Source organism: Phalacrocorax aristotelis, chromosome 7 (assembly GCF_949628215.1).
Source record: "Phalacrocorax aristotelis chromosome 7, bGulAri2.1, whole genome shotgun sequence".
Lineage (NCBI taxonomy): Eukaryota > Metazoa > Chordata > Aves > Suliformes > Phalacrocoracidae > Phalacrocorax > Phalacrocorax aristotelis.
In genome coordinates, this window is record NC_134282.1 from 45,733,864 (window position 1) to 45,752,106 (window position 18,243).

Genomic DNA, 18,243 nt, shown 5'->3' on the forward strand with positions numbered 1-18,243 from the left:
TTGCATGGATCAGTCTCTCTAAGCAAAAAATCAAAGCTGCTCCGATACCCATTGCTCCAAAAGGAACAAGAAGAGTTGGCCTTTTCTCATGTACAAGTACCAGCCTGCAAAGCTGCCTTGAGAAAAAAGGCTGTATCATACCAAGAAGCAGTGCAATATGTAGCCTCTCCTGTATTCCTGCTGGGGCAATGTCACCCCTCAGGGTCATGTTAAATTTCACAGTCCAGCTCTATAGCTTGCAATTCTCTTGACCCTTTCACAAAAATGTGATGCGTTGCATTGGGCAATCCAAATAACACGTGCGCTTTAAGAAGGCACAGGAGATAAGCTGTCTTTCAATGAAGGGTCTGGTCCTGATTTTGTCACTCAGGCAGACCTTCCTTACTAATACATACACCCTGCTGCCATATATAGGATTAGCACTGTCAACTGAAGGAATGTGCCTCTGGCTGTGCCGCACTTCTGTTATTATCATCACATCTTCAATTTTCTTGGATGTAGCATAGCTGGAGCAGGCCAACTGGTATAAATCAGTGTAACTTTGTGAAAGCAATGAGCAACACCAGATTACACTACCTGAGGATTTTCCCTAAGATTGGCAGGATAAACTGAAAAATGTTGTTTCGCTTTTAATATACTAGAAAAAATGCAACTGTCATTTAAGAGTAGGTTAAAAAAAGTTTGTTTCTTGAACAGAAGAATATCTTTCTTGTTTCTCTTTCAATACACATGCTACAAGGGGCTGTATCATAACAAACATCCAACCCCTGTTTTGAACTAAGTTGTCACTTCTAATATATGTATATGGAAGCAGAAATTAATGTGGATTTGCTAAGACCTGGCAGAAAGTTATAGGGCAGTTTTTTCCTCTCTGTTCAAGAGGAGATTCTTTATAACATCTAGCCTTGGAAACTTTCACTCATACTGTCAGCATTCCCGCTTACTTCAATAGCCACATTCTTGTGAATAAGGAGAACTCCACTGGTTCAGAGTATGCAGGAACCTTAGATTCAGCCTCCCACAGATATGGAGTATTTTATTGGCTTTTGCTAGGCAATGCTTCTGCTGTAGGTGTTTTATCAGGCAGACATATAAAGTGTATGGTGAGCATTTACAAAAAAAAAAAGATAAATGCTTGGGTATTGTTTTTATTTTTTGGCCTTAAAGAGGCTTTTGCAGTCTCAGAAAAGGTACATGATTTCTCCTCAGTATGCTGGCCTGATGGCATAATTATAGTGTTTAGCCCCAGAAAGAATTCAAATTTCTTCCCACAGAGAAAAAACAATTGACTCCAAGAAATGGCTGCAAGCTCACTGTCAGTTTTTTCCAACCAACTACAGCTGGTACCTTTACCACCTCATTACATTTTGTGATTAATTTTTTAGGTAGGGTCCATTCGAGGACCATTTAAAAACTCTGAAATGTTCTTTTTTTTTTTTTCCTTTTAATCTTCCAGCAGGGAACCGCATATTTCATAATAGCATCTGTGCTGTCCATGAACCCATCTGTATCCTTTTCATGCCAGAAGCTAGAATTTACTGAAAGGAGCTCAATCCTATAAACTTTTGTCCCAGAAAGATACAAGACTGGATACCAGATCTTGTTGGTTATGTATTAGAGAAGTAAAATCATCCCTGTCTGACAGGGACATCCCTTACTGACAAGCACAATTATTTTGGGGTTCAATGTCAGTCCAAACAGGATTTGCTCCTCTAAAACAAGTGGTAAACTAGCCTACCTGGATGTCAATGGGTTGCCTACAGATTTTATCAGGATGAGCAGCTTTGAAGTCAGAAAGCTTCTCCATGTCCTTGGATCTTGCTTTATTAGGCTTCTCAAACCACTCTGTCCATTCTACATCTGGAGACAAGTGCAAACAAGAAAAGTAATTTGAAAGTCAAGCTTAATGAATGCAGCAAAAATGCATGGAGCATAATATAATCTCAGATATCATTCACAAGTTTCTTCACTGATGATCTGATTCCTGCCTCTTCCTGCCAGTCTGTCAGCCGCTTCTAATGATGCTGTGAAGTGTAACCAGCCAAGGGAGAGTGGACTTATTAAAAGCTACATAGCTGGAGTATGCAGTATGAGCATTATTAATAGCTATGGATTTTGGATCTGTATCGTCATTAGCTGCCTCTTCTGATCTTCAGATCAAGTTACGGCCTGTTATTGTATGTTGTCTGAAACATGGACATGATGACTATGCAGTCAAAAGAACTGAGAGGTTGTATGTGATCTCTTAGATCATAAGAGATGGAATTTCATACCCAGTGCAGTAAAGGAAAGAGGATCCCGGTTATTCAGAGAGTCCTGGAGACAACTGGGAAAAGAATCTCTGTGTGTTCTTTACTTGGGTTAACAGTGACGTAAACAGCAGCTAGCAAGTCCACTCTTCCCAAATTGAAAAGTACTGCAATTATAAGGGTGATTCACCCTATTTGTCAACTGTCTACCACTGAGATGGCATGCAGATCTCTTACCTTGAACCCACTCACTAGTTGAAGAGATGTTAAAATGTTCTCCATTCTCAGCTTTGAATAGTTTGAATACTTTGGCCACAGCTGATCCTTTGTGACCTGTAAAAAAACCAAAACATTGATTAAACTACTGAATGCAACCGATAAAAGTCAGAACTGAAAAGGTAATAGCCCACATGTGTGTTTGCATATTTTGGCTACATTATCCAGATTCAGCCCTGCACAGCTTCCAGAAAAATTTACTGGTCTTGGAATAAGGCTTCAGACACTTTTATAACTGCTTGGACAATCAGGAGGAAAAATATTCAGAAAATCAAGCAAGGATTAAAAACACAATGATTTGTAATACACTGCTATTTTTATTTGATGTTGTAGCAAGCCATGTTCTTAGCTGCTCTTGAAACTGTCATGAAAAGACACAGACTCAAGTCTTCAGCTTGCAAGAAAATGGTTTTGCACTTGAGGTGTTTGAGGCTACCAATACAGGATACAGTGATTAAATTTTCGGCTGGTGTGAACTGGGTTTGTTCCATAGCTTTGTGTCTAAGTGAGGCAGTGTCGGAGCATAATGGAGTTACATGGATTTACACAGGTGCAGGATCTCACCTCTTATCTCAGGGTTTGGATAACCTAGGTTATACTCCACTCAGCTGCTTCAGCTGCATTAATGGGAAGAAGCAATATATACAGAGAGCACTCAATTAAATATGTCTAACCATCAATTTCTCCCAGCTTCAATGTAATGTCGTGTCAAGTGAAAACACCATTGACCAAATTAATCTCAGCCGTAACTCCAATAACTTCCAGAGATAATGCCAAGCCAGTATTTTGTCCATGAATTACCTTGATATTCAATATGGTCTTCAACAGAAGAGGAGGGATTTCCTTTAACGGTAATAAAACTCCACGGGTGCCTGAAAAATGAAAATGAGAAATGATCACATTATGTCATGTATGAAATGCAAATTTTTTATAGCCCAATGTTCTTGCATTTCTCAGGGGCACCACATTAAAAACAGTCTGATTAGTGTGATAGGCAGCTTGGTTAAGATTAAAAATATCTTAAAACTCTATATTTCTTCAGTAAATATATCAAAAGAGAAAGAAGTTCAAAGACAAATCCCTGCTTAATACACTCCTAAAACAAGTGTGTTTGTCTTTTAAATGAGTGCTTGAAGAGGTTTGTGTGACAGACCCATAGGATGCTTGTAACTCCTTGGGGAGCTTGAATTTTTTTTCTGTGTGTGTGCACACACACTAAAGAATATGGGAGAAAAGCCACTCCTGCTTAAATAAATTTAGCTCATGCTGAAACGTTGTGTATCACAACTGTCTTTGGAATGACCCATGAGAATTTCTAATAGACTGGCTGGCAAAGGGCAACAAAAAACCGAGATAGTCTCTGGGTATCTATTTTCCTGATTTTGAATATTGAACAGGGATAAATGTTTATGAGTCTGAATTGTCTGTTCAAATCTGATCCTATATCAGAAGTAAGTTCATTACTGCCGGATGGTAATTGGTTGAGCAGGTTCAATAGCTATCAGCAACATTGGAGAACGACCATATGGGTGAGCAAACAATGGAGACAGAGACTGAAGTGCCTCCCAACCTTAGAGGTGAACCCAATTAGAGGGGGTCAGGAGGGAGTTTAATATTCAAAATAGAAGTAGTTCAGGCATATCTGCTCTTAATGACTAGCAGAATAACAAATATCCTTTCAGGGTTGTAGGCTGTCACCCTGACCCTGAATATAACAAACTGTCCCACAGATTAAATCATGTCTCAGTGGGTATAAATACACAGTGATTTCAATTGCATCACGGTTCACCCTTGAGTCTTGCAGGTCACCTTACATTTACCATCTGCTGGTACAGGTGAAGTTATAAAGCACTCTGGGACTTCAGAAGAAAACATATACACATGTTGACAGGTAGCCACTAAAATACAAACAAATCACCACTGGCATGATTTGCACTTTGCTGGCATTCGCAGCCCTGGGCTTTGGGGTAGGCAGGAGCAGGCTCTGGGGAGCACTGGTGCACCCCATGCCGTGCCGAGGCCCCATGCACGCACCAGCCCTGGCTCCTCAAGGGGAGGCAGTCCCAGCGGCATGTCCTCAGCCCGAGCACAGCACAGGCTCAGCGGAAGCTGCCAGCACAACTGCCTCGGGAGCCTGCTAGTGAGCCAGATGCTCCTGCTGGAAAACTTGCCTGTGCGCCAACTGCTGAAGGCACTGCCGGGCTGTGATCTCCATCCAGGGAGAGAAGGAGGATGGGGGCAGGAAGGACACTTTATCACTCAGCAGACAAGATAGATTTTTTTTGGGGGGGTGGTGGGGGGGTGGTGTGGGGGGTGTGTGTGTCATCAAATTTGAAACAAATGACAGAAAAGATGATGACCCAAAAATAATCTAAAGAATAAGAAGCTATCTAGTTCTGCAACTCAAGGTTTGGCCCCATTTCACATGTTAAAAAAACCCTGTTTCTCCCAGTTATTTTATCACTAAAATAGTTTTAAAGTCATTCAACCCTGACACATGAGGACACATGCAATGTGTTTGGACTATATGAAGTGAAGAGACCGGTAAGTCCAGAGCCAAACCAGTGATATTTTGGTGGGATTCCAAAAAGAACAACTATGTCATCAAATGCAGAAAAGCTTTCTTTTAATTTATTAGTAGAAGGGGAAAAAAATAGCTCACACTTAAAGACTAAACTCACTTTTCAAAAGGACAACAATAGAGGAGGAATGCAAGATTTCCCTTTAATTCCTAATGTTCTGGACTCAGCAAATAGGCCATTGAAAGAAATGCCAGGAGTGCAAAAACATTTTTGGATAAATCACCATTGCTCATTGGCTCTGCTACAGCAAGGGGGAGTTGCACAACCTTACAATCTGGTTGAATACGGAGCAACTGGAGATAGACAGGAATTTGTCCATATAAACCCTGCCACCACCCCAGTCAGAAAACAGCCCAGTCTATGGCTGAATAGCCTGACTCAAGTGACACCTCACCAAATGTGAAATAGAAATTTCCTAAGCCAAATTACTGCCTGGGGCTTAGACTGTTATTGCCTCAGTGATGCCCATGGTCAGCCCCAGCCATTAGCAGGGAGCTGAGATTTGACAACCTGGATTCAGCAGGACCAGCCAGCAAATACTGGGTGCCAGGCAGGGAGTGATGAGAGTGCATACATGGGCATGTTAGAAAGAAAAATCCATCCACTCTCTGTCAGAGCCTTCCTTTGCCTTACAGGTCAAAGTATGTACGTGTATGTGTAATTTTCTCCTCCTGAATATTTTTTTTAAGATCTTCCAAAAATATTCCAGAAAGCTCCTGTCAGGTATATACATCCTTATTCATAGTTATAGATGTGTCTGAAGTGTAAACTAATATGTCTAAATCTTGTTATGCTAAAGTGAAGTGGAAGTTTAATTTGCATAAGGAGAAAAACTTGGATACATCTGACAAAGCTGCCTTCCTTCCACTCTGCCATCCAACTGCCTTTGTAAATCTGGTCCCAGCTGCCATCAGACAATGTGTTTTTGAAAGCCGATGACCTTAAATGCTGAAAACACTCCTAAAAATAGCCTTTTAAATAATGCAGCAAGATGCAGGTATTTTTCCACATACCAGTATGCTGGTAGGAGATAATATTTACCAACTACTACCACATATGGTACCCACTATGTCCCTATTGTTTATGTAAGGAAATATTGTGGTATATCAGATAACAGCATGGCAAGGATTAGCTTTTCAACTGCAAACAATAGCAACGTTGAAAGTCACACTTCCATGGATGAATTTTGTTATTTTAATGTTATGTAATGTTATTTGCATTATACACATTTATGGCAAAGAAGTGAGAATCTAGCATTAAAACACCACAGCAGCCTAAAAACATCAAGTACAATTTACTTTTATGAACATATGTGAAACCCATCAATTTCTTCCTGTTGCACAATTGGAAAAAGAAGTATAATGTTCAAATCTTTTTCTGTTTCCCTAATTTCAGTTTTTGAAAAGAAACCCAGCAGGCTACTGGGCTTTAATAGGGGTTCTGCGTATTTGACAGCAAGCATTGCACTGATGGAGATAGTCTGGTTTTGGAGACTATTTCTGCAGCCTTGATTGATTCTTTGAAATGCATTATCTGGTGCACAGGAATCCCTGTAATATTTGACACAACCTCTTCATCAACTACCCCAAATCTTACTCCATCTGCATGTGCCCAGATGACACCTGTCTGGTCCCACAGACTGCTGTATTGAATCACTTCTCCCTACAAGGGACTTTTTTTTTCTCATGTTCTGCAGTGACCCTCTTCATGCCACTTAAAAAAAAAAAAAAAAAGCCTACATAAATCCAGATAAGCACAAAAATATAATGGCTACAATTGGGTAAATAGCAAATATTCTCAACAGTGTGTGTGCCAACATAGACATGGTATTGGCCACAGAAGTATTTACAGTCCACGGCATAAATTCATGCATGCTAGATTTCTGTGCTGCATGAATCCCTGAATATTTATTGGTCAAGCTGAAGAATATGCTGTAGGTATGTCTATATGTATTTAGCCAGGGTTACATGGCTATTATTCTACCCTCCTTAATGTTCAGCCCATCCAATCCACTGTGTGTATGTAGAAATGCTTCTTATATCTCTGGGGGATGGTTTGAAAATAAATTGGAAAAAGTAACCTGTGGGAACAATATCTTGGAAAAACATCTCTTTTAATGTGAATCATACACTATTCCTCAATCTGGTAATAAAAATACCCAATATAGACACTCAGTGCATCTTAAACTATCTAATTAACTGCTAAAACTTCACATGGAGAAGTTTCCCTCTTCTTTTTTTCCATGTGAAAGACCTTTGTGCCTTTGAGAGAGCGGAATTATTTGGACATCTCAGGAGCATAATAAAGCCTCTGTGCTGCAAGAACTGGCAGGACTGGCACATACCTAAACCCAAGGTGGAGGAAATGCTTGCTGCCCAGTTTGGTCATTGCTTTCCTGGCCGAGTCGTCCAAGTTTCTAGATCCTTCATCGTTCACTGCAACTGACAGGATCATGCCATTCGCAACTCTACCCAAATACTGGGCAAGACGTAGGCTTTCCTCTTTCGCTCTGTAGGTATCAAACCTGAAGTGATAAAAACACCCGAAAACATTTACTTCAGTGAGCTTCATGCTTTATGTACTGAGAACCAAGTGCTATAGAGAATTAACTCTTTCGTATTGTTTACAGTAATGATATTATCCCGTTGCAAAAGCACTTGTCTAACAGGGTATATTAGGGGTTTCTGTTAAGCCAAACTGATTAAACTCTAGTTGGCAGAATAGCAGGGCAGCAACAGTACTTACTCTTTGGTTTTGGAGATCACTGATCTAGAAAAATTTGTGTATACACGCAATAACACCCATTAACAAGAGGTTAAACTGCATGTTTCTGAGCTTGCTGAGATGCTGTCTCCAGCCTGTTCCTAAAGATCCTCACATGTAGACAGTTGAAAAGTCACTCACCGATCTGAATGGACAACTGCTCCCGTCTTTGGGTCAATAACATGGACAATGACACCTCGATGGCCCCAGCTCCTTTCAAAGTAATATCCACCTTCTTCCATGCCACCAGGATGAAGAGTTTTGTTTAAGAAAGTCCAGGACAGCTTTTTCTTTCCATGGATCTCAAGAGTGCCACCCTTACTTACTCCAAGATACTTCTGCCCAAAGTAGGGATTCGGCTGGCTGCCATCATCCGCTCTGCAGCAAGAAGGGAGGAAAAGAACCAGTATTGGGTTTGTATCTGGCAGTCAAGGAGCCTCTCCCCTTGTTCTGCTATGGCCCAAGGAGAGAAGTGTCATGACTTGCCATGCATTTCTTTCAACTTCTCTAAGAATCAGCAACTGCCCACAGTGTACAGGAAAAAAAAAATATTTTAATTAATACTAGCAACCACTGAAGACCGACAACTATCTGGAACACAGATTATACATGTTATATTATTTATATCCAGGCCAGAGGAGGCCTGAAGCCCAGACTGAATGACAAATTTGTGGTTTGAAATTCTGGAGGAAGTTAGGACCCTAACCAGCAGCTAGGAGGTCTAGTTGTTGTTAAATATGAGTTTGGCATCCTTGAAATTCCAAAAGACCCTGTATCAATCTGCAAGACATAAATTTATTATCCTTTGGCTCATCACTGTCATGGAGAAAGAAAGGGTGTTTAGGGAGGAGAATTTTCAGAATAAATTAACTCCTCAGGTTTTAAGCCAATTCTGGAAAATCAGTTTGAGTGGTGGCAAGGTGCATGCTGATTTTCTGGCATGCCCAAATACCCCAGTATTCATCTCCCAGTAGGATGTGAAAATCGGGACCAAAACTGTGTTGATTTTTTACAGACCATTTAAATTGTCTAAAAAGCTACCCAGCTTTCCACAGAGCACTGATGATAATATCTGAGAAAATGTAATTTTAAGGAATGTTTTTGTTCCCTGTTGTAGGAGAGAGATCCTAGAAAGTTCTAAGATAATATTTTATCATGCATACATACCGCCCATATAAGATGATAACCACATTGCTTTGGTAAGGGCATATCTCACTGCCGATGTGTAACTCTCCATCATGTTCAATGAGTATGTGTCTAGTGCGCAAGATGATAGGCTGCACATCGTCTTTAATGACCAGTTTTCCTAAGTAGAAAAGTTTATGACATTTGCTTTAACACACAGCAGCTCATCAGAGGTTGTGATACCATTGTGCTAAACCTAGTGCTGGGCTGTCACCTCGATTTTCGAAAAAGTCTGCCCATCCTCCCCAAAACAGCCCTCAATACAAATCCTAAAGATGTTACATGGTTTTTATTCAGTCCAGTTCTTGAAGAATGCAATTAAGATTTGTGTGGAAGAGGACTTATCCAAAACTAAGACAGAAATTCAGAGTTGAGATGAATAAAATCTATTCAAGCTTGCAGCCACCAGTAACACTATGACTCTGTCCTTAGAGACAAAGAGGCAGATATGCATCTGTCCTGTCCTGAGACCCTATGAACACAACTATCGCAGTATGATGTTATCGGGACAAAGATTTAGTAAAAAAATGTTTTTGAAGCAAGCCACAGAAGTAGAACTAATGAGTATACTGAGCTACTTCTGTAAATTCTCCAGAAAGGAGAGCAAATAGGTTGATTATAATGGCTAAAGCACCCAAAGCATCTCAGCTACCACCCACCCTTGTACTGAATTAAAGCTGTGTTTGTCCAGTAGCCACCCAATCCTCAGCAAGAAGCAGAAAGCTCTCCCAGCATGAGACAGAGTGATTTAAATAGCCACTGTGGAAATCACACTTCACCCGTCCTTGCCAACAGCATGTTTTACCTCCATCAGTAATGTGGATAGAGTGGACAGTTGCAGAAGAAGACAGAAGGAGCTTCCTGCCATTACGAATTTCAATGCGGTTTTCTTCATTGTGACCTGGGTTCCAGCTTTCTAACTCAGGATCCTTATCAGGACATGCGACAGCTGCTTCTGCTGGGTAGAGATGGAGAGTGAAGATAATTACTGTTTGTTCAGTGCAAGACAGAAAGCTCCATATCTGGGCATCTTCACAGTATCGTTCTCAGTACCCCCCCTTTGCTGACTCCCTGGAACACAGCAATATCTCAGTGCAGCAGAGTACATGTGGGTCATGACAGAAAGAAAACAAACAACAGCTTAAGCTGTATGGTTTTGAGTTTTTTGGAAGCAAGGAAAAAACCACTACCAGATGCAAAGGAGCCTTGCAAGGATGCAGTTTCCAGAAAACTACTTGAGAAGAGGCTGTAACTGAGCCCTTCCTGCAGTGACATTCAGCTCCTTTCATACCATCCAGACACAAAGCCTTTCACAATCCCAGGGAAGATGTTGATGAAAGGATAAGACAACTACTACCTTTAAAAATGCCCCCAAAATACCCGTGTGGTTTGAAAAGCTTTGTTTAATGTAAAGATGTTAAAATCAGTTTTTTCACTGGAGATGGAAAATAAAAGTGCTCAAACTAACAGGAAAACACAAAGAACCAAGGAATTACCAGTCCACCCAGTAACAGAGCAACAGAAATCTCAAAAGAGCAAGACTCTGGGTTTGTGAGATTTTCCAGGCAGAAGTAATGATTCATTCACTTCAGATTCACACATCACCAGTCTCCATACACAAATTTGATTATGGACTGCCATGACGTGTTAGTCTAAATGGCTCTCATACCAAATCCAAGAGTCTCATGTTGTAAGTATTTACTTAAGATAAAATATTTCCCTGATATAATCTCACTTGATATGTGAACCTCACATCTTACTCTAATCATCAAAACTGTGAGTGTGAGTCCCATGTGTAATGCATATTTTCTGAGGTTAGAAACCTTTCTAATCCTAGGAAGCTGAGGTCAGTGGAAGTTTGAGCCCTTTGCCATCAGAAAGAGTTGGGAGTTCTCACCAGCTCTCCAGTTTTTATCCTTTGAAACAAAAACACCACAAGGAAACTACAGGATCCACAAATCAATGCTAATAGACACGTGATAAGCACCTTGACTTTGGCAGGGTTATATCTCTGGCACCTGGCGTAGTAGAGTTGGGTGTTTTTTGCCCCACAGATACTAATGCATTCAGTTAATGGAAAGGACAACGACGTGAATCCATGCATGGAAACATGTCCTAGTGCTGGTGTAGTTGACAGCAAGCTATTGTCTGTGCTGCCACTGTGAAACATGAGGACATCCGTAATTCCACAGCAACAGAAATAAAATCTGTCCATCTGCATTGAGTTTCCTCTCAGATTCCTCCACCAGCTTCACATCTTAAGAAAACAATAGAATTGGTCCAGCCTCTGCCTTAAGGTCTCCAGAGACCCACTAAATACCAGCTATTTGAGGTAAGCAAGAGACATTTCATGTGGGCAACATATGCCTTGGCTCTCTGCAAATTTATTCCATATACATGAAGTGATCAAATGAGAGAGGGCTAATAATCTACCAGGTAGCAAGTCAAACCTGATAAATATCCAGGCCTGATTTTGATATCACTTGTGCCAGATGAAAACTGGAAGTATATCAGTAATTTCAGAGGTACTTTTTCCAATTTACAGTAATTGAAGAAAATAAGAAGGAGTTTCTGGGTTCCTACCAGAAGACACACAGTATTAATAAGAGTTGGAAAAGAGAAATACTCCAGGCAGGAAATGGGACTTGCATTGTAAATAGATGTTCAAATATAACTGTAATACACACTGACAACAAATACAAAAAAAAAAATGAGCTGTTATTCTCATTGGAATAAGGATAATAGAAAAATTTGCTCATGATGAGAAGCTAAATAAAACCAAAAGAATTGATTCAAATGTAGAGGTATAATTTATCAACTAGATTAAGTGGACAGGATAAAAGCTTGTTCATTTTTCCATTCACTTGGCTATGCTAGAGCTATGCTAAAAGAGCTTCCTGCAGTCTCAGAAGATGGCTTGTGCCCTCAAAAGTCATTATTTAGAAACAGAGAGATAGTCAGTGAAACCTAAGGGGAAATCAAGAGGAATTTACGCTGATGATTGGGATGACAATCAGCAAAAGCCAACATAATTCAGAACAAAGGACCCAAATTCCCAATTTCATTAACCAATTTGAATCAGAGAGCAGTAGCTGTGCACAGCACCCGTATCTGCTGCTGCAAGGACACTGGAGGGCTGAGCATCTTCTGCCAGCTGGTCCAGCTACCTTGCCAGCCTGGACTATTACCGTCATTGTCAATTTTTAAGTAAGAGTACAACTTCTACCCAGCACAAGGAATTAACTGATTGTTTTGCTTCTTGACCAAAAGGGCCTGAGCACAGCAATGAAAGGTTGCTTCATACAGCTGCAGCTTTTGGGGCAAGACATATGGTCCCTTTGTTTTAAACAAATGCAAACCCTCAAATTAGCTCTATTTAGAATATGCATATCCATCTTCCCTTTTCCTCTTTCCCTAACCACTTAGGGAAAGGGCTGCTCAGAAGAGACAAAAGCCAAGGGGCAGGGATTTCCCACTCCAGATCTTTTTGCTTTCCTCATCTGGGCTTGGGTAATGCAGCAAAATGCTTGACTTCGCCCCCCACAGTCACAGCTATTAGGACCTGATTTCTTTTGTTGCTTCTTTGTGGCAGTTTTTTGGATTTGGGTTTGTTTTAAGAACGCATGGCGGAGTCTAAGGGACTCCTGAGGGTACTTCACCTGCTCAGAAATTCCAGCCTTTGCCACTCCAGCTGCCCTCCGCAGGGAATACTGGCACATCAGAAAACTGCTTTTCTCATGAGTTCTCTCACTCTGTTCTTGACTCTTCTTATACGAAGAAGAGTGACAAGCTGCTCTATCTAAACCAGAAGTGCCTTTATTTAAAAATAATGTCACAAACAATGCCCTTTCCCCCATGGTGGGAAACTTACCTGTGCTTACAGAAGAGATTACAAACAGAATTAAAATGAAGGTTTTGGCCAGATATTTGGAGGTAGGTGGAGCCATTCTTCAGGATTTTTAATTCTTAGGATGGATATCTGTGAAGAAAGAATATTAAGCAAATGTCACTCTTTTTTCCCCCAGATCATGCAAAAACCATTCACTGCACACAAAAAAAAAGGTTATATCCAGCTTTATGCCAGCCCACATCCACTCCCATTCAGCTGTATGCCTGAGAACACCTTGACGCTGCTGCGGGAACAGCCTGAAGAGAGCAAGAAACCAAGGGTAGCTCCTCACCCTTTGTTCGGTTTAGGATAAACCCACTTGGGAATCCAAATAGACACTCAGAAAGCAACCACCAGATGTAACAGAAAACACCTTAGGAATGCAGTATAAACATGTCCAGTGTCAAGACTCTCTAGGGCTGAATATTCACATGTGCAAAAAAGTAATGAAACACAACAGAGAAGGCGTTTGCAGAGTGACAAATTTTCATGAAGTAACCTTTCAAGAGCACCTCTCTCCCTCCGTACTACCCACACATTTTTAGCAATGGTGTTTTGTGCACCCCCAAGATAAACCATACTCACACTTCCAGTCAGGAGCATGCAGTTTCTTAGATTTCAGATCCAAGAAAATATCGTCTATTTAATGTGCCAGCCCAGAATTTTCTTGCAAAACCAAAAGCTGCATTTGAAACCAGTCTACCTGATGTTGTAGTCATTTCTTCAGTAGCCAACCCCCAGCAAAAACAAACAAGCAGTGCCATGAAAGTCAAAGTTAGAATTAATGTGATTCTCTCCAGTGGTTGATTCTGCAGCTCTGCCCCATGCTCATGACAATTTATTGACATGCGTATTCACAGTAAGGCAAGGACACCCCCTTCTGTGAGTGTCAATGCTCTGTGTTCGTAAGGCGCTGTTTAAAATTCACATGTAGTCCTTGGAGCTATTAGGTTTATCATGTAAGTCAGTATCTGAGAAATATCAAAGAAATTTATTTGTATCTGTCATGTCACATCACAATAATGAAATAGGATAAACATACGTATCACACAGCTTAGACGCAAAAAAAGCAATTGGAAAAAACTCAAGGGTGCCCCAATTTCTTTATTATAACACATAATAAACAAAATAACTCATGTTATTTTTCATGTCACTTGTTATTATAAACCAAGCAAAAAAAAAACACACACAAGAAAAACATATGCAAGAAGCCAGGATTTAGTCTGGAGCAAATTTTACAGTATATATATGCAAAACACGTCTGTACTTTTCATAAAGGTGATATAGCTCGAAGTGTAACAATACGTTCAAACCACATGTGATCCAATGATTGTATTAAAACTAGCATTAAAACCAGATTTGTCAGGAAATATCCCAGCAGGAAAATGTTTGCTTGTTTTGGTATAGTGTATTTGACAGCCATGAGCTCTGGAAACAGCATAGACTCAGGGTTCGGTACAGTATATCAGGTGCTGAAATGCTGTTACAGAACAGTAGAAAAGAGGAATGCACTTAGTAACGCTATAACTTTGAATGATATACATTATCAGAGAGCAATAGCATCGCCATGGAATTTGTGCCAGAACCAGGCTGCACATGTCTGATGTTTTAACAGCATTGACCATCAACGTTTGATAAGACAGGGCTCTTTTAAAGGAACATTATCAGGCATACGCCCGAAGTACAGCAGTCACCATTAAAATGTCAAGATTTATTAGCGATTATTACACAGCCTAATCTGCACACCCAACCACTAGATTCTGCTTTAACGATAGAGGAAAAACTAAACAAGTGGTAATACTACAGGACTGTCATTACAGATAAACAGTGTTTCTTATAGCTTGGACATGTTAGTGTTGCATAAAGCCAGACTCCTACTGGTAAGGTATTGGTCATAAAACACAATTAGATGATATAAGAGTTCACAGAAATAAAAAGAAGGGATTGAATTTTTGACAGTGATCGCAGGCATTTACTCTCCTGTTGCTTCATAGGTAACAGAGAAATTTCTTTGCTCTGGCCCATTAAAAACTCAGAGTAGCATCTCTGCTCCATCCAGCTCATGATTTTGTTTTGGACAGTAACCTGTAGCAAACTGGTAGGAAATTAGTGTAAGAAATTTCACAGCCTTTGCTTCCTTTAGAGCCAAGAACTGTGCAGTACTTACCATCAGGTTGTGCGAAATGGCTTCTGCTGTTATATCCCTGGTTGCTCACCAGGGGCCACTTCCCTGATTACATCCATCTTCATCAGCAGAGATCAAAACAAGCAATCAGACATTGGAAAGTCTGTCATTATTGGAGGTGTCAGCTGTGTGCCAGGCTCCAATGTTTTTGTAGTGTCTGATCTGCCACAGTCCAAAGAATATTTTGCTTATTTTTTGACTGGGGTAGGGTGTTTGATTCAGCTCGCAGTGAGCCCGAGTTCATTGCAATGTTAGTATTAACTGGCACTCGGGTTGGAAAGGCTGAGAGCCGAGAGGGCCAAGAGGATCCGACTCCTCTGATTCAGCTCTGACTAACACACTGGCGCAAAAATGCTGCTCGGAGGGTAATCTCAAGAATTTCCCTTCAAAGGCTCTCAATTATGCATCTTTCTCAAATATTAGACACAAAATAGTGCCATGTTCAATTTTTCTGTTAAATATAAGAGGAGGAAAAGAGAGTGACTCGTTTCATTAGTGTGTCCTGCTGGAGAAGACCCAGGAGCAGTTATCTCCTGCCAGCCAGCCGTTTCATTAGCTCAGCGCTCAGAGCCACGTGGGGATAGAGCAATACTCTGCATCTCACTTGAACCGGCGCCACATGGCTGACTTCTGCTCTGGTGTAACCAGCAATGTCAACAAATCTCCCTGCAGATTCAGGCACTCTGAGAGCGTAAGGGTCATACAAGTGTCCTCCTAAGACTATCATCTCCAACGTTTCCCAAATACCATCTGTGACTCCTCTTTTGGGTGAGAAAAGCTTTTTCATCTAGCCATTAAAAGCTGCCTGGCAAGTGGGACTCATATCCCTGGATCTGGCAAGGCAGACTTTCTGAAATGATTCCCAGCTGCTAGATCATTCCAAAAAGTGAACAACAGCAGCAGACAATGCTAAAAGTAGATGCAGGAAATCATTAGTTCTCAGCTGGCTGCTACCGCAGGTGTCAGCAGCGATACTATACTAGAAAGCACACTGCATAGACAGGAATCCTGATCCACTGCCCTGATCGCTACAGATTTAATGCTGGAGGCAACACAAGGCAGGCAATCCCAAGAGCAAAATGGTGAAGAAATGGTCTGAGGAAGCTGGATGGTCACAGGCATCGTGGTGGCGTCACACAGACACCCCAGAGCCTGGGTGGCAGAGCAGAGCTCTCTGGAGTGGCACAGCCAGCCACTCAGAAGCACACGCCAGGCTCCGACCTCGACTCACCACCTTGCATGACTCTGGGCCAACCACCCAAGCCTGGTGCCAAAATTTTAAAAAGGTAACTCATGATATTGGGTATCTTAACATGTATTTTAAGACCAGCTTGACACACTTTGCAGGATGTACATTCAGCATTTGCTGAAGATGAGGCTCCTTTCTGGTATGTCAAACAGGGCATAGCAGGAGCATTAACCATCCATTACAAACATGGCAACGATGGGAGAAAAGCAGCAGCTACCCAATCTCCCCTGAAAAAGATGTCAAATAGGAGCAAGAAACCTGTCCACAACCTGACAGCTGTTACTGCTGCTACTGCCCAGTGAAAGAGGCCACAGACGTGTGCAGGGGCAAAGTGGGCATGCTGAGCCCTATCTAGAGAAAAGCCGGAAAGCCTCACATGGAAAAAGCACCTTTTAGTCTAGCAGAGAATGAGCTGTCAGCAGACATTAGTTTGCGCAGGTAATAGAGAGGCCCTGTGAGTAAAATCTGTGTCCCCAGGGACCATGTTTGCAAGGTGAGACGCTCCAGGAGACCCTGATGGGTCAGTGCCAGGGCCATGGTGCACCCCTCGTGCTCCAGGTGGCCAAACCTGGACCCTCCCACTGCCACACCTGATGCTGAGGTTTTAGTGGTTTGATGGCAAGGTCTGAAGCTTTACAGCATGTTTCCTCATTCATACGCAAAGAAACCAACATTGATTTGGAAGCTGATTCCTGAGAGAGGAAGGAGCCTCTGCTACCTTCTTGTTGACATTGCATGGCAGCAACTGTCCTGTCACCCTACTCAGGGAATTTTGCATTTCAGTCTGGGCTGGGAAGATCGATTTGAGCAGCACATTTGCCTTTCTGACCCAAGGACTTAGCAGCTCTCACTACAGTGACATTCCTGTGCAGAGGAAGCCTTCATACACCCAGCCACAAGCACAGCTAAAGCCTTCAGCCAGCCTTACAAATAAACAAATGCATTTCTAGGGGTTGCTAATGAAAATGCTTTCCTGGTCCCAGTAAATGACAGCAGTATAGCTCCTCTGCTCTTCATCTTGATCTTGTGCTTGTAACCCAGCCATTAGCTGTTTATTTTTTACTGGCAAGTAGAGGAGGATTAAACTCAGAAACAGACTTTACTTCTTAGTGAAATCAATTCTGGGGTCAAAAGCAGCACTCAGACATTTTTCCAGCACACATTTTTTCCCAATGAACCTTGGTTTCTTATAAATTTATCTAATATCTCTCCCTACAAGGAAGAAGGTTCTGCTCACTTATTCCATACATAAACATCACTGCAAGTTCCTTGATTCCTGATGTTCACAAAAACAGATTCTGAACAAGGAGCAGGAATTAGAGGAAATTTTTACAATGAGCAAGTTAAAGGAAACTAAGGTGTTTGCAAATTGGTTGCAATAGTGACAAAATATTTTGAGACAGAAATGAAAAGGGAAAAAATATTTAAAAGTTATGCTTTTCTTCAGAATTCACCTTTTTTTTCTCTCTCCCCCCCCACCCCCCCCACCCCGAGGCTTACAGACCTTAAAAAGGAAAGGAAGCAATTTTTGGCTTGGCTAAAACAAAATAATTTGCAATTCATATCACTCCACCCATCCGAGGCTGACTGACTCCCAGTTTCACATGCTTTCGATGTGCTCTGCATTTCTCTGAATTAAACCCTCATCCACTGCATGAAGTTTTCTAAGTATCAAAGTGGTGGGAAGCTGAACCTCATTTTCAGAGGTTCAGGGTGCGCTGCCTTTGCTGTGCCTGCTGACAGTATCCCAGTGTATAGCTAAGCTAATGCTTTCAGGAAGTGCCAGAGCTACTTTGTTCCCACTGCAGAAATGCTCTGGGGATAACCAGGAGGGCCGCATGTCCTGAATGCATTAGTTGTACTGA

At 41.4% G+C, this 18,243-nt stretch overlaps 1 protein-coding gene across 2 annotated transcripts in view; it reads right to left on the bottom strand.

The window, feature by feature from the left end:
- CEMIP (cell migration inducing hyaluronidase 1) overlaps nt 1-18,243 on the bottom strand; it is a 112,388-nt gene that overhangs the window by 41,342 nt on the left and 52,803 nt on the right. The window contains exons 2-9 of one of the 2 annotated variants that reach the window (XM_075100529.1): nt 12,927-13,034; nt 9,861-10,010; nt 9,038-9,176; nt 8,012-8,248; nt 7,452-7,631; nt 3,327-3,397; nt 2,487-2,582; nt 1,739-1,860 (exon numbers count right to left, since the gene is read on the bottom strand). In XM_075100529.1, coding sequence (XP_074956630.1) covers nt 1,739-1,860; nt 2,487-2,582; nt 3,327-3,397; nt 7,452-7,631; nt 8,012-8,248; nt 9,038-9,176; nt 9,861-10,010; nt 12,927-13,002 — 1,071 coding nt within the window. In that variant the 5' untranslated portion in view covers nt 13,003-13,034. Of the gene's footprint in view, nt 1-1,738; nt 1,861-2,486; nt 2,583-3,326; nt 3,398-7,451; nt 7,632-8,011; nt 8,249-9,037; nt 9,177-9,860; nt 10,014-12,926; nt 13,035-18,243 lie in introns of both variants that reach the window. The other variant, XM_075100527.1, reaches the window with a different exon arrangement.